This window comes from Psammomys obesus, unplaced genomic scaffold (assembly GCF_907164565.1).
Source record: "Psammomys obesus unplaced genomic scaffold, mPsaObe1.curated_primary_1811, whole genome shotgun sequence".
Lineage (NCBI taxonomy): Eukaryota > Metazoa > Chordata > Mammalia > Rodentia > Muridae > Psammomys > Psammomys obesus.
Genome location: NW_026589873.1, coordinates 66057 through 82862, shown reverse-complemented (window position 1 = coordinate 82862; position 16806 = coordinate 66057). Strand labels below are relative to the sequence as shown.

The 16806-nt window shown below is 42.0% G+C and overlaps 1 pseudogene and 1 gene segment (V, D, J or C); both read left to right on the top strand.

Moving 5' to 3' along the window:
* The first annotated feature begins 3635 nt into the window (after positions 1–3635).
* LOC129675478 (T-cell receptor alpha chain V region PHDS58-like) lies at positions 3636–4091 on the top strand (annotated as a pseudogene).
* A 9504-nt stretch (positions 4092–13595) lies between these two features.
* Positions 13596–14247, top strand: LOC129675476 (T cell receptor alpha variable 13-1-like). The segment is given in 2 exon segments: positions 13596–13647; positions 13808–14247. Coding segments are annotated over 2 exon segments (492 nt in total).
* The last annotated feature ends 2559 nt before the right edge of the window (positions 14248–16806 follow it).

The window sequence follows — 16806 nt, the reverse complement described above, 5'->3', positions numbered from 1 at the left end:
AGATGCTGAGCCTGATGGCCAACTGATGGGCAGAGTGAATGGAATTTCATGTAAGAAGTGGGAAATAGTAAGAGCTGGAGGGGACGGGAACTCCACAAGCAGAGCAAAAGAACAAGATAATTTGAACACAGGGAACTTCCCAGAGACTCATACTCCAACCAAGGACTATTCGTGGAGATAACCTAGAAATCCTGCACAGATGTAGCCCATGACAGTTCAGTGTCCAAGTGGGTTACATAGTAGTGGGAAGAGGGACTGCCTCTGACATAATCTGATTGGCCTGCTCTTTGATCACCTCTCCCTGAGGGCTGAGCAGCCTTACCAGGCCATGGTAGAGGACAATGCAGCCAATTTTGATGAGAACTGATAGACTAAGATCAGAAAGGAGAGGAGAACCTCCCCTATCAGTGGACTTGGGGAGTGGCATGCATGCAGAAAGGGGAGGGAGGGTGGGATCGGGAGGGGAGGAGGGAGGGGCTTATGGGGGGATACAAAATGAATAAAGTGTAATTAATAAAAAATTAAAAAAATGAGGCTTGTTGTTGTAGCCTGGTCTAAAAGGTAAAATAAACAGTTAATTATGATTAAGACTCATAAATGTAAACCCAGTGAGAAAATTATATAAAGCATTAGATTAAGAATTTAAAGCACTTTAAAATATCAGAGTAGAGTGTTCAGAATTCAGGAAAAAAAGCTTGGAAATAGCCTTTTAGTCAGAAGAAAGCATGGAGCCAGGAGCAAAAGGAAAGATGCTTGGTGGGGGAGGGGAGAGTGCATGCAAAGGCAGAGCCCATTGCCTGAACTCAAAATGTGGGCAATGCCACGTGAAAGTCTATGATGAGGCTATGTATCTGCCCATTTCCTCCCAAAACCAACATGGCTACGGAGATATCACGGGAAATTCTAAAATCTTTGTGGCTAGGTTGGGTTTTTAGAAATTCCTTACCTAAAGCAGCACACCAAGTTTTGCTAGCTATTTTTTTTACGCTGAGGCTTGGAGCACTTGCTGGTTCAGGGCTACTACCATGGTGTGGTGGGAATTTGGCACCGGAATAGCAACACAAGGTCCCTTTGGTTCTCCACCCAGGGGACCCCGGGCAAAGCTCCTACCATCACTGCCAAACACTCTGCTCTGCTGGGGCCGAAAGGTAGAGAAATAGCCAGTGTCTCCAGTGGCCACTGCAGACAGCCGGGTCCTATGCACAGGGATCCAAGCCTGGGGAGAGCTGAGGCAGCCCGAGAAACCAGGGAGGGCAGAGAGAGCGGTGCAGCTGTGTGCAAGCATGAGGGCAGTTGAGAGAAAAGTGGAAAGTTTGAGGTACAGAGCAGAGAAAATCGGTTGCAACCATTCAAGGCCCTATTAGATTAAAGGAGTCCAAAAGGGGTCCTAGCAAAGCCAGGGGAGACCCTTTCCCAGCCAAGCACCATTGTTAGATTATTAAAAGATGAGTCTGTCTACCAATGCGAGAGGTTTATTAGGTGGGTATGGAGGGAAGGGGGGAACAAGACATGATGGGGAGCCAGAGAGAAAAGGGGAATGGTGCCGAGAGAGAGAGAAAGGGAGAAGGGTAAAAGAGAGGAGTAAGAGAGAGTAAGAGAGCAACCACGTGTCGGGTTGTCCCTTTAAGGGTCAAAGTAACCATGCCTTCCAGGTGTGGCCACCTGGCCAGTGACACATGATGACATCATAAGTTGTTAGGTAACCCAGAAGCAGGTTGTGTTCCAAAATACTAACAGTTTCTGTTTCTTTGGACTCTGCTTCATTGGTGCTCCCCTAAGGAGTCCATGGCTCTTACAAATCTTCTTTTACTCATTTCTTAATTCTAAAACCTCTCAAGGTGTGTGTGTGTGTGTGTGTGTGTGTGTGTGTTATAAGAATTTTAATCAGTCTGTTATTTCTTTGATGGTGAATCATCCCCGAACTAGCCAGACCAATTGATACTGGCATTTTGCTGTCTCTTCTCAGTACTCTGTTATCACTATTGCTTATCTAAAGTCACTGATTAAAATAGATACGTTTGTTTAATTTTGAGGCAAGGGTTCACATGTTAGACTACTATATTATATGCATGTCCCACAGGCCCCTGCATCAATGTAACTATCTTTATATCTACTAGAACTTTCCTTGATTGGATGCTCACTGCCCCCAAAGGTTTATGAAGGCCAGCCTAAGAAGATGAACTTGAATGTTTCTGCTGAGTAATGGCTATGATAGAGGCATAGTGAGAGGGCACTGCATCTGAATTGTAAGAGCATTTATGGCCTTCATTCTGTAGGAAGGAATCTGCAGGCAAACACCACTACTGAATTGTTGTGAGTTAAACAAGGGTAGGGTGTATAGAGGTGAGGAAAAAGTGGGAGAGATGGTGGAAGAGAGAGCATTAGAGTTGAGAAGGTTTACAAGACTCTATTGTCCTATTGGCCTTGTTTCTGTAAATCCTCCCCAATACACTGAGAATGGGAGAGAGTCAGGCACATGCATACACACACACAGGCACACAAACAGAGAGAGACACACACACAAAGAGACACACAGAGAGAGACAGACACATACACACACAAAGGGAGAGAGAGAGAGAGAGAGAGAGAGAGAGAGAGAGAGAGAGAAGCTTGGATATAAGAGCCATCTGGCCATAGATGGGATAAGACTGAATGTCAAACTGATTTCCTTTGTTCTGGTTCTCTACAAAAATGCTAATGAGAAAATGGTGGGGAAGGCAGAACTTTCTCTGGCTGCTTACGTTGAAAAAAGCACAGTTTAAAGCTTCAGTCTCTGGGTTTTGACTATGTGACAGGCTCTTGCAGCTTACTGCTTTTATACCCAATGAGCCCCAAATTTAATGGCTTCATCATATGATCATTTTTTTCTAAAGAAAATTATCCTTCCATTATAAACAGCTTGTTTTTCTTTTGGTTAGGATTTGACTCAATATAGATTAGTTTGGAAACATGAATCGCACTCTTGACAGAAATAATGCACTATTTTGTTTCAAAAAGTCTTCATCTGTGGGTCCCCTAACAATGGGAGCAGGGGCTGCCTCTGACTGTTGCCTGCCACTGGATCCCTTTGCCTTAGTTTGGCTGCCTCTTGAGGCCCCAGTGGGAGAGAATGTATCCTTCTCTGACTTCAAGTGCCTGGGAGGGCTGATAACCCTTGGGGGTCCTCCTCTGAGAAAAACAAGAGGGGAGAGTGGGGACAGGGATTGGGGGCAGGAAGCTTGAAGGCAGGGCTGGGAGGAAAGGGAGCTGGGATCAGGCTGTAAAGAGATTAAATTAATAAATAAATGGGGAAAAAAAAAGGAAAAAAAGAGAGGGAAAGTCTTCATCCTTCCTGCACTGGCCAACAGAGGGTGACTTTGCACAAACCAGAGTTCTTGGTTTCTGGTACTAACTTTCAACACAGTCCTCCCCTGCCTCTGCAGAGTATCCACCAATTGAAGACAATCAAGAGTCCAGAAAGTCAGGATCAGGAACACATCTTCAGGTTTTTCTTTTTCTTTAGAATTTCACCTAAACAGGGAAGTTGTTTTGTCAACCTTGTGCCACCTGTCCCCAAGAACTGGGAACGGCAGCCACTATCCTGCTTGAACCAAGCTTTTCCATACAGGCTCCAGTGGTATTTCCAGTAGTAAGCCATGCTCCGGGTCCTCACCTCCTTCCTGGGGATACATTTTTTCCTGGGTGAGTATAATTATTGTTTGTAGATACACACAATTTGCTGTTTTTTTTACTTAAACTTCAGGAAGATAATTTTTCATCATAAAGTCCACATCACATTTACCGACTTATTGTTGATTTCTCAGGAGCTGTCCAAACACAGTCAGTTACCCAGTCTGATGTCCACATCACTTTCTTCGAAGGGGAGTCAGCGGAGCTGAAATGCAACTATTCCTATGGTAGAAACCCTTACCTCTTCTGGTACATTCAGCACCGTGGCCACGGCCCCCAGTTTCTCCTCAGGTACTACTCAGGAGACCCAGTGGTTCACGGCATGAACAGTTTCAAGGCTGAGTTTAGCAAGAGCGACTTTTCCTTCAACCCCTGTGCACTGGAGCGACTCGGCTGTGTACTTCTGTGCTCTGAGCGTATAGTGTCTGGGGCTGCAGGGGGAGCTGAACACAAACCTAAGAATCTGGGGAAGATACCACAGCTGAGTGACCTTAAATCATCCACACTCCTGTAAGGAATTCAAATAACCTCCCTGGCTCTCCAAGTTGGGCTTCTCTGGAATTGTTACTTTACTCTGCCATTGGGACCTATCTGGGCTATACCGGCATTTGGTCATGGCTCCAAGGAAAGGTGACATAGCAGGGTAAAAAGCACTAAATGATTCCTGAAACACGATTGCTTCCTTAATGGCTGTTTTGTAGATTGTTTTTTCTACTGACAGATTATCTCCATGAGACTTGAATGTACAAGTTAGTTCCACATGACCAGTGGGGGTAATGGGTGTTTACATAGTGTGGACCAGAGGGAGAGGTGTTGGCTTCCTCAGTGTCAGACTGAAGACTAGTGTCAGGAAGGGTAACTGCTTGCACTCGATGCCTCAAGAGCCTCAGAGACACTCTCCACCTGTGATGGTTGATTTGGTCCCCTTGACTCAGTATAGAATCACAATCTAGCATCTCAGCAAGGACTAATGTGGAGCAGGTTGGAGTGTGAACATGTCTGTGTCAGATTACAATGATCACTGTGGGAAGACACTGCCTGAACTTGTGCAGCACCATTCCGAGATTGGGCCCTGTGCCCTGAACGAAATGGAGAGTGCTCAGAGCATGCCACGCAAACATTCTATGCTCTTTGTTCTTGATTATGGAGGGGATGTGACAAGTTCTTCCAAGCTTCTGTTGCTGTGACTTCCATTCTAAGATGGACTGTAACCCGGAATTGTTAGGTCACATAAATTCTCTTCCTTCTAAGTGATCTTTGTCAGACTCATTTGTCATAGCAACTGGATAGGGAAGTAGGAAGCCATCTTTACTCCAGCAGACGTAAGAACACAGAGCAAATAGATAGGAGGCAAGTGACTAGAGTATGACCTCGGCAGATGAGATGATTTCCAACAGTGAAGGACACTCTTTTGTGGGTAATGGGGTTCTGCAAGGAAAGAGGGAAATAGTTGGAGTTCGAAAGGGGATTGTGATGAGAATCGTGTGCAGTTGCAAGGGGCCAGGTACAGGTCTGCAGCCTCTCAGTCCTGGTGTTGTCTGCTCATTTGTGACAGACTGTCTTGAAAAGCAGCATCTCTCACCAAAACTTTTCCTTTCTGGGGATCACTGAGGCCAGAGTAAGGACAGCTATAACCTTATAGGGATTTTGTTTGTACAGCTGAGCATATGATCATATGTGACCAATACAGTATTATTTATTCTTCTATAAGTGTGGCAAAACTTTTGCAAATCTACAAATGAGGAATTGGAAAACCTCAAAGCTTTAGGCAGTTATATATGCTATTTGAACAAATTACAACATCATTTAAGTTTATTTTTCTAAATAAATATACTTTTGCTCAAATATAAAGCTTCAATTAAAATTTCAAATATTTACCAATAATGTTGTCATTGCTCTTGCTTTTCTTCTCAGTGTTACTCTCTTTCATTATCTGACAACAAAGATTACAAACTTTGCTTCCCTAGTTTGTGTTTTGCATTTGTAATGTATATGTGTTTATTAACAGTGTGCAGTGTAGCCTGGCACGGTGGTGCATGGCTTTAATCCCAGCACTCAGGGAGGCAGAAGCAGGTAGAACTCTGTAAGTTCAAGACCAGGTTGATCTGCAAAGTGAGTTCAGGATAGCAAAGGCTCCACAGAGAAACCCTGTCTCGAAAAACCAAACCAATCCAAACCAAACTACCACCACCATCACCATCAACAACAAAAACCAGTGTGCAGCTCTGTGTTTTTAAAATATATGCCAATAATAACTCATTGTAAGCATGATTGTGAAGCTTGATGTTTTCACTAAAATAATTTGAAGGCACAGAAATTTTGTAATAATCTATTTCAAAGTTTTGAACGGCTATGAATCATCTCAATTCAGGAAGAAACAATATGTCACTTTCAATGGGCCTTTGGGCAGGGCAGTGCCAGCAGAAGTAATGGCAGTCTCAGTCAGAAGTCAGGTTCACAAAGATCAGTAGGTCACTAGCAGTCATCTTCAGCCCTCTGCAGTTCAGTCTGCCTATATCAGCCCTTGTCACCTCTCCTCCCAAGTCAAGTGCACAGCTATGAGGGAACATGACCAAACAGACCACCCAGACTTAGAAGAAGCATGCCACAATCAGGCACCGATACTCACTGTTACATTTCAAAAGCCACTAGGATTATTTGTAACTATTTAAAATTTTCATATTTTTCTTATAATGTGAGTTATATGGGTTATTCTTAGTTAAATTTATATTTCTGTGAAGAGGCACTATGGCCTAGGCAACTTATAGAAAAAAAGAGTTTATTTGATCCTTACAGTTTCAGACAATTGAGTCCATGACCTTCATGATAGGGAGCATGGCAGCAAGCAGGGGTGCATGGTACTGGAGCAGTCCCTGAGAGCATAATCTTGAGACACAGCACAAGGTAGGGAAAGTGACATTGGAAATTTCTCATATCTTTTCAAACCTCAAAACAAACCATGCCTCGTAACTCTACCCAGTTTTACCAGCTGGGAACCAAGCATTCATGAACCTATAGAGACCATTATTGTGGAAAAAGACCATAGTGTTTATTATTGTTTTTTATCTTTTAAATATTATCATTTGTTACAGTTTATTCAATTTGTATCACTGCTGTGGCCCCCTCCTCATCTCCTCCCAATCCCACCCTCCTTCCTTCTTCTCCCACTATGCTCCTCTCCTAGTCCACTGATAGGGGAGGTCATCCTCCACTTCTATTTGACCCTAGCCTTTCAGGTCTCATCAGGATGGGTTGCATTGTCTTCCTCTGTGGCCTTGCAAGGCTGCACCACCTCCAGGGATAGGTGATCAGAGAGACTGTCATTGAGTTCATGCCAGACATGCTCCCCTTACTAGGGAACCCACTTGGAGACTCAGCCTATGGTTTAGATCACCTGTCCCCTGCAGTTCTTTCTATCTCCCCCTTCTTTCATAAAATTCCATGCACTCTGCTCAAAATTTGGGTACATGTTTCACCTCTGCTTCGATATTTCAATCAGTAGTCTTTCAGAGTCCCTCTGTGGTAAGCTCCTCTCCTGTTCCCTGTCTTCTTCTGCTTCCAATATGGATCACATTTGTCCTTCTGAGTGAGGATTGACCATCTTCCCTAGGGACTTCCTTGTTGTTTGTAACCTGGAAGCAGAAAGAAGAACATGGTCTATACTCACTTAGAAGTGGATATTAGCCATATAATATAGGATAAACATACTACAATCTATACTCCTATTATTATTATTCTTTTTTTTTAAATTACCGCACTCTGTCTTTTAAAGATTTATTTATTTATTATTTATACAGTATTCTGCCCGCACAACAGAAGAGGGCACCAGATTTCATTATAGATGGTTGTGAGCCACCATGTGGTTGCTGGGAATTGAACTCAAGACCTTTGGAAGAACAGACAGTGCTCTTAACCTCTGAGCCATCTCTCCAGCCCTATTATTATTCTTGAAGTGATGGAGACTGACCCTAAAGCCTCATGCATGATAAGATAAGTGCTGTATCAGTAAATAATACCTATGCTATTTAAAAATAAATTATATATATGTAATAGAAAATTGCCATTTTTCTTTGCAAAATTTTATTAAGTTGAGTTTCTTATGATAAATGTTTCTAATGTGAAACAAATTGGTATTTTAAGTAGTGACATTCCTTTAACAAAATAACATTCATTCATGTATTAATTAAATAAATATTTTAGCTATTTTTTTTTAGGTTTATTCCATTTGTCCAAGTATGGGGATAACACAACTGAGAAAGTTTGTTTTTTTCCTCAAAAGTAATTTGGTAGTGGTTAAATACGTGTTGACATTCCTTGTTTGTGTCATGTTTCCAGTGGATTACAACATGTACAAAATTGGCTACATGAGACACTTAGAAATGACATGGAAATGTATTCCCAGGTAAGACAACACACAAGGTGCAATTAAACCTGTCACAACTACTATTCAGAATTACAGAAATACCAGCCCGTAGCTACAGGTGTCGTGGGCAAAATAAAAGAGCCAAGAACAACACACTGTCATTGACTTCTGAGAATATAGGTCAACAATCCTCCGAGCTTCATACATTGCCCACATATGTTTGGGGTGTGTCTACCCAACACATAGCCATTTCCTGTTTAATTCTGAGCTCACAATCATCTTTTCACTATAACTGTAATTGTTCCTAACGTAAGAGGTTAGGGTCCACATCATCCAGTGGCTCAGAAAATGAACTCCTTCCTTGGCCTGATGATTATATTCTTCTTAGTGCTTGGTAAGTGGAATGACTCATTGAGCTTCTGTCTTGCCCCATGCTATTGATGTAAACTTTTAAAACTCTTTTTCCTATGAAGCAGAACCCAGATCATAGCTGTACTGAACTGTTATTAATTTCTCTTTTTAGGAGAAAACAATGGAGAATCAGTGACTCAGACAGAAGGTCAAATGACGCTCTCTGAAGGGAGTTCTCTGAGTGTGAACTGTTCCTATGAAACCAAACAGTACCCTTCCCTGTTCTGGTATGTGCAGTATCCCAGAGAAGGTCCACAGCTCCTCTTTAGAGTCTCAAAGGCCAATGACAAGGGAAGCAGCAGAGGGTTTGAAGCCACATATGATAAGGAAACCAAATCCTTCCACTTGCAGAAAGCCTCGGTGCAAGAGTCAGACTCGGCTGTGTACTACTGTGCTCTGGGTGACACAGTGGCAGAAACCACAGTGGGAGCTGAGCACAAACTCTGAGGAGGAAAGGACTGGCTGCTGACTGTTCTGAGATCACTCTTTTAGGGGCCACAGGCAGGACTTCTATTGTTGATGCTCACCACACACCCAAGTACTGCTAGAGTATAAAAGCATTCAAAGTAACATTAAGAACAAATTAGGAAGGGACCATGCCTTACTTTATACTTTATCAGGATGAGTGAAAGCAGTCACACACAACAGTGATTTCCCTTTTTAGTTTTTGTTTTGTGAGATGGGATTTCAGGTAGCCCAGGCTGGCCTTGGACAACTTGTGAAGCTGAGGTTGGCCTTGAACTCTTCTTCTCACCTGTACCCCCAGTGATCTAGAGTTATAGGCATGAATCACCATCAAGGCAGAATGTGTGATTTCTTAAATACAAAATCTTTTGTTGAATGAAACTGTCTGTATGCTCATAATCCTCTATAATTCTAACCTGTGGAACCTGACTCATGTCAGTCATGGAATTATCATGTGTAGAGACAAGCCAAGAGGCTGTCTTGTTCCTACATGAGGCTGCATGTTCCTACACATCTTCCTTGTAAACTGCAGAGATAAAGGGTTAATTCATTTATTTCCTCTCAATGTCTGATAATGTATTTGTTACTTGTAAAGATTCTTATGTTTGACTGAATTTAGATGTAGAAGCTCTCAGTGGAGACAGTTTATGTCTTGTGAAAATACATTCCTCCCATTTTTATGTGGCTTTCTTTGTTCTTTTGGCCAAAATCTAGCACATTCTGTAGCCTCTTCCTTATTTTTCTAGTGTGTTCTTTTTCCGTGCAATCTGTCAGCAATCATGATATGCGTGTACTAAAAAGATGCTGCATCTTGGGTGCTTTGGTCCTGGGGGAAAAGTGGAGTAAGATAAAGAGATGAGAGGACTCAGTTCTGTTTACAGGTCAAAGAGAGAAAAACTGAATCAAGCACTGGGCAATTCAGAGGTGACCTTGTTAGGAGAAATAAACTTGGATTGTGGTGCACTTAGAGGATAACAGAGGGCAAGAATTAGATAAAGTGTTATAGACAGCTATTCCAAAGAGATTCACAGACCTCCAGGAAATCTAAGGACAAATAGATGGACATTCACAAGTTGATGGAAGGAAAATTCCTTCTTTCTGTAGGATATTCCAAAAGACAAAATGGATCCCAGACCCAAAATGTAACAACCAACTTATGAATCATTTTCCAAAAATTATTCAGTTTGGATGGTGTCTTTCTGTGTGTGTGAAGGGAGGGGGAAGAGAGGGAAAGAGAGAGAGAGAGAGAGAGAGAGAGAGAGAGAGAGAGGACACATCAAGTGTCCTAGAGCTGTAAGTTACAGGCATCTCACAGCTGGGAGCCAAACTGCAAAACAGTTAGTGCTCCAAGCCACTGAGCCATCTCTCAAGCCCCAAAATAACATGTTTAAGTAACAGAGGTAAACTTTCATGACATGATTTGGGCAAATGTATCTAGGTTATGACAATGAAAGGGCAAGAAAATAGTGAATATAAAATATAAACTGAAGATAAACTAGTTGGTCCTCACCGATGTGAGAAACATCTAATTTTTTAATTAATTAATAAATTGACTAACCCTAAATTCTGGTTGAAACTACCCCTTTGTCTTCTTCTCCTGACCCTCCCTCTGCTCTCCCCTCCCCTCCACCTATGCCTACTTTTGTTTTTCTCAGAGAAGGGGAGACCTCCTGGGGGTATCAACCCACCTTGGCAGATCAAGTAGAACAGGGCTCATCTTCTCTTGAGACTAGACAGGGCAGTCCAGTTAGAGGAGAGAGATCCAAAGACAGGCAACAGAGTCAGAGATAGCACCTGCTCCTGCTCTTAGAGTTTCCACATGAGGATCAAGCTGTATGTCTGAAGAAACATTTAATTTTTAGTTTTTTTCAATGCTAGGGTTGAACTTAGGCCCCATGAATCCTAGGCAAGTGCTCTTCTGAGTTATAGGCTTAGTTTTTAAATGTTTATGATTTAAAGTATACCATTAATAAAGCAAAAAGAGAATCCCAAAGTTGAAGGAAATGTTTGCCAATCATGTAAGTAGTACATGTATTACTTAAATTAAGCTGTTTTCAATTCTAAAATTCTGTTGTTCTTGATGCCTATGATGATATTCTCTTTTTTTTTTTCAGTCTATCTTATGTTGCATTGCAATATGTCACATTTTCATTGAACACTTAAGGAAAGATATACTTTTTGTTCTTAGAAAAACACCGTTGATATATAAGATATATATGTGTTTATAATATTGTATAAATAATATATTTTTCTACATTCCATGTTTTTCTTTTCTTCTTTCCACAAGATTGTTCTAAAAATATTCTATATCTTTTTCACTTCCTCAGATGTGTCTTTTCTTGAGTTACTATTTTTTAACTTAATCTCAGTGGCTTGTTAAAAGATACATACCAGCTGTATAGCTTATAGATTTCAGAGTTCATCAGTTTGACTGATAAACTGTAGTTACAGCACACAGATGAGAAGTAACAAAAACAATGCCAGCATGCAATACTGAGAACATGATTGCACCTTCTCTCACAATCAGAGCCTTTATCAACTTCCATTTTCACCTCCTGCGTGTATGAATTTCGGACATTTTAATGTCTTTAAGTAAAAGCTGTCAAATTTCACAGACCATGAAAGTATTTCAATTTCCTATATATCCAATATTTTCCAAGAGAGTGCAAGAAACAAAAATAAACAGATGAGCAGAAAACTAAAAAAAAACAAAAAAGTACAGAAAAGGAGGAAAAGGAAATAGAAGACACTGTTATATATAAGCAGTAATGCATGGCCCAATCAATCTCCATGCTGGAATTTGTATCTGACATGAACGTGCACAGGTCTTATGCATGCTGTACAAGCCACTCTGGGTTCACATGTACAACGTCCCGCTGTGTTTGGAAAATGCTTTGTAGTCACCCACCACCTCCACTCTTACAATTTTCCTCCTTCTCTTTTGCAATAACTCCTGAGCCTCGGGAGGAAGGATGTAACACAGATGTCCAATTTTTGGCTGGTCACTTTGCAGTGTCTTGTCTCTGTATCTTGGCTGGTTGTGGGTCTCTGTGTTAATTTCTGTTTACTTAAACATGATGAATCTACACCATATCACACTACTGAAGAAAACCTGACTCTCTCTCCTCACAGCTAACAGCTGTTAATAGCTCCTCAGCAGGGTGTGGGGACTCCTGAGCCCCTCCTCCACGCTCCATGCTCCTCCATGTGACTAAGCTGACTGGCTTAGTCACATTCAGGTCTTCTTGTTCCGGCAATCACAGCATCCTGAGTGCAACAGTTCTGTCCTATCCTGACGTCACTATTTCATCCCTGACCTCTGGCTCTTAGAACCACCCTAGACAACTTTTGTGATGTTTCCTGAGCCTTCTGGGGGCAGTGCTGTTCTATAGATGTGATGTTCATAGCTGTGCACTCCGCAGACATTTAATCTTTGCGCTGCGACCAGCTGTGAGTGTATGCATTAGCCACCATCTACACCACACACAAATGTTTCTCTAATGAGGACTGAAGCCGCACTGACCTATGGCTATGGTGAACGCAGATGGAAGTGTGATACTTCACCCATTCAGCAAAATGATAGCAGTAGCTTCCCCTCGGGGCCCATTAGCTCCATAGGCATAGGTTCTTGGCCAGGTCTAGAGTAGCAGCCATGCATGTCTCTGCTGTGAAGAGCCTGCAATCTAATCAGAACGTGGGTGGCCATCCCATAACATTCAGTCCGCTCCTGCACCCATGGCAGATCTGTGTCTTGCCATGCTGGCCATTATTGCAGCTCTCAGTGCTCACAGCCGGTTAAGACTGTTGTTGACTTTTCTCCCCTAGCAGCCTGAGTCGCACTTCCTAACACTATAAAATGTAGCCAGCAGGGAGGAAGTCTCCTGAGTCGTACTGGCTTGATGTCTCTATGTCCTGTGATTAAAACTTGTGGTATCTTCAACAATGTGATCCTGTCATCAAGTTCTGGAGGGTAACAGAGCAATGGCAACAGGTTATTGTTTTAGGGTCTTTATGACTGCCTGACGAACAACTTTAGGGGCTGTGTCCCATACCTGGTACCAGACTTTTTATTTGGAAATCTATTGCTCCTTGGGGAAGTATTATGCTTTGTGTAGAATAATTTACTTAGTCCCTCTCTCTCTTTCACACACACACACACACACACACACAAATACAATTTTCAAACATCTTCTGTTAGCTGTCCCTTCACCCACCTGTCTTTTCTTCTATACTCATTCCCCTCCAAACTTAACATTCTATTGTCCAGAAAACATAATATTGACTGAAAATTAAAATTTTTCTTTCCTTTGTCAATAAGAATGAATCATAGGAACATTTTGATTTCAAATGTTTTAATTCAGCTCCTTGTTCAATGGCACCAAGAGATTGTACCTCTCTCTAGTTTACTAGTAAAGACTCAGAAATTCAACCCCTCCCAATCTCTGCAAATTTACTCACAACATGAGGTAATTAGGGATGTGTCCACAAGGTGGCAGGAGGCCGCAGCTGATGAATAGCATGCAGCAAGCTCATGTCATTGCATTCTGAAGGAATAGGGGAGAGAGAAGCATTTGTTTTCTTATTGGCTGATTGGATTACATAAGAAGAAAAGGGGACAATTTGGAGACACAAATAGCTTGTTTGGCAAGAGATTGAAAGTCTGCATTGATCCCAGGCAGGAAGAATAATGAAGCCATCCATTAGTACTATGGTCCCATTCTTGTGGCTGTGGATGAACTGTGAGTTGAAGTTCTGGGGGCAAGAGAAAATATGTAGTGGATATTTCTTAGGCTTCCGTGGGAAATCCACTTCACACAGTTCCCTCTCGGTATCCTAGACAAAGAATTCAGCAGAGTGCTGCTGACTGTCCTCTTTCTTTCTGTTTTTCTTTCTGTGTAGGGGAGAGCCTCGGAGAGCAGGTGGAGCAGCACCCTTCTTCCCTGAGCGTTCGAGAGGGAGGCAGCGCTGTCATCAACTGCACTTACACAAACAATGCTTTCTCATACTTCCCTTGCTACAAGCAAGAAGCTGGAAAGGGTCCCCACCTTGTGATAGACATTCGTGAAAATGTGGACAGAAAGCAGAACCAAAGACTCACCATTTTATTGGATAAGAAAGCCAAACACTTCTCCCTGGACATCACAGACACTCAGCCTGGAGACTCAGCCGTGTACTTCTGTGCAGCAAGCACACACTGGTTCTCAGGCACCTGCAGCCTGTCCTCAAACCTGCTATGGGGGCTGGACCCCCTTCCACATCCTGTGTCTTGCAACAAAGCATTTGCAATATTGTCTATTTGCAAGGGAAACTGTAACATGCAGATTTTAGAACATAGATGAGAAAGTTAGTCTCAAAGTGTGTGTGAGAGAGAGAGACAGAGAGGCATAGAGAGAGAGAGAATGGCATGGACTTTTGAAAACTCAAAGCCCACCCACAGTGACAATCCATCCACAGCAAGGCCTCATCAAAGGTCTAATACTTGTCCAACATTTATCAACTCCGGGGAAAACACTGAAACTTACGAGCCTATGGGTCCCTCTCATCCCAACCACTGAAAGGGGAGGAGTCACACTTATGTGTGACTATGAGGTTCCATATTTAGAATACAACTAGAAATTATACTGGTGACAGGAGTAGTTTCTCATGTATGGCTTCATCACACATGTGTAGTAGGCTAGTAATGGGCAGTAATTCCATCTTATTGAGTAAGCCTTGAGCTGGCTAGTTTTTTTTAATATATAAATAGGTTTTAATAAATACTTGGTGTCAAGAAACTTGTCACAATGATGATACAGACATTTCCATGAGCCCAAAAGCTTTCTTTTTTCATTATTATTATTATTATTATTATTATTATTATTATTATTATTATTATTTTACACTTTATTTACTTTATATCCCCCCATTAGCCCCTCCCTCCTCCCATCCCGATCCAACCCTCCCTCACCCTTCTTCATGCATGCCCCTCCCCAAGTCCACTGATAGGGGAGGTCCTCCTCTCCTTCCTTCTGATCTTAGTCTATCAGATCACATCCGGAGTGGCTGCATTGTCATCTTCTGTGCCCTGGTAAGAATCCTCTCCCCTCAGGGGGAGGTGATCAAAGAGCAGGCCTATCAGATTGTGTCGGAGGCAGTCCTTCTTCCCATTACTATGTAACCCACTTAGACACTAAACTGCCATGGATTACATCTGTGCAGGGGTTCTAGGTTATCCCCATGCCTGGTACTTGGTTGTAGTATGGGTCTCTGGGAAGACCCCTGTGTTCAAATCTTCTGGTTCTTTTGCTCTCCTTGTGGGGTTCCTGTTCTCTCCATAACCTACTATTTCCCACTTGTTACATAAGATTCCATGCACTCTGTCCAACAGTTGGCCATAAAGTCTCAGCGTCTGCTTTGATAGTCTGCAGAGCAGAGCCTTTCAAAGGCCCTCTGTGGCAGGTTCCTAGGTTGTTTCCTGCTTTTTTCTTCTTCTGATGTCCATACTCTTTGCATTTCAGGATGGGGATTGAGCATTTTAGTCAGAGTCCTCTCTCTTGATTAGTTTCTTTAGATGGACAGATTTTAGGTTTATCCTATAAGTCTATATGAGTGAGTATATACCGTGTGAGTCTTTCTGCTTCTGGAACAGCTCACTCAGGATGATCCTCTATAGGTCCCACCATTTACCTGAAAATTGCATGATTTCCATATTTTTCATTGCAGAGTAATAATCCATTGTGTAGATGTACCACAATTTCTGCATCCACTCTTCAGTTGAGGGGCATCTGGGTGGTTTCCAGCTTCTGGCTATTACAAATAAAGCTGCTACAAACATGGTTGAGCAAATGTCCTTTTTGTGTACTTGAGCCTCTTTTGGATATATGCCTAGGAGTGGTATGGCTGGATCTTGAGGAAGAGCTATTCCTAGTTGTCTGAGAAAGCGCCAAATTGATTTTCAGAGTGTTTGTATAACTTTACATTCCCACCAGCAGTGGAGGAAGGTTCCCCTTTCTCCACAACCTCTCCAACATGTATTGTCACATGATTTTTTCATCTTGGCCATTCTGATGGGTGTAAAGTGAAATCTCAGGGTTGTTTTGATTTGCATTTCCCTAATGGCTAATGACATTGAGCATTTCTTCAGGTGTTTCTCTGCCATTCGATATTCCTCTACAGAGAATTCTCTGTTTAGCTCTGTTCCCCATTTTTAATTGGATTACTTGGTTTGCTGCTTTTCAGCTTCTTTAGTTCTTTATATATTCTGGATATTAGGCCTCTATCAGATAAAGGGTTAGTGAAGATTCTTTCCCAATCTGTAGGCAGTCGTTTTGTTTTGATGATTGTGTCCTTTGCTTTACAGAAGCTTTTCAGTTTCATGAGGTCCCATTTATTGATTGTTGCTCTTAGAGCCTGTGCTGTTGGTGTTCTGTTCAGGAAGTTTTCTCCTGTACCAGTGAGTTCTAGGGTATTCCCCACTTTTTTTCTAGCCTATTTAATGTGTCTGGTTTTATGTTGAGGTTTTTTATCCACTTGGACTTCAGTTTTGTGCAGGGTGATAAGTATGTATCTATTTGAATTTTTCTAAATGTAGATATCCAGTTGGACCAGCAACATTTGTTGAAGATGCTATCTTTTTTCCACTGTATGGTTTTGGCAACTTTGTCAAAGATCAGGTGTCCATAAGTGTGTGGGTTTATTTCTGGGTCCTCTGTTTGGTTCCATTGATCCACCATTCTGTTTCTATGCCAGTATCATGCAGTTTTTATAACTGTTGCTCTATAGTACAACTTAAGATCAGGGATGGAGATACCTCCAGAAGATCTTTTATTGTAGAGGATTGTTTTAGCAATTCTGAGTTTCTTGTTATTCCATACAACGTTAAGAATTTTTCTTTCCAGGTCAGTAAAGAATTTTGTTGG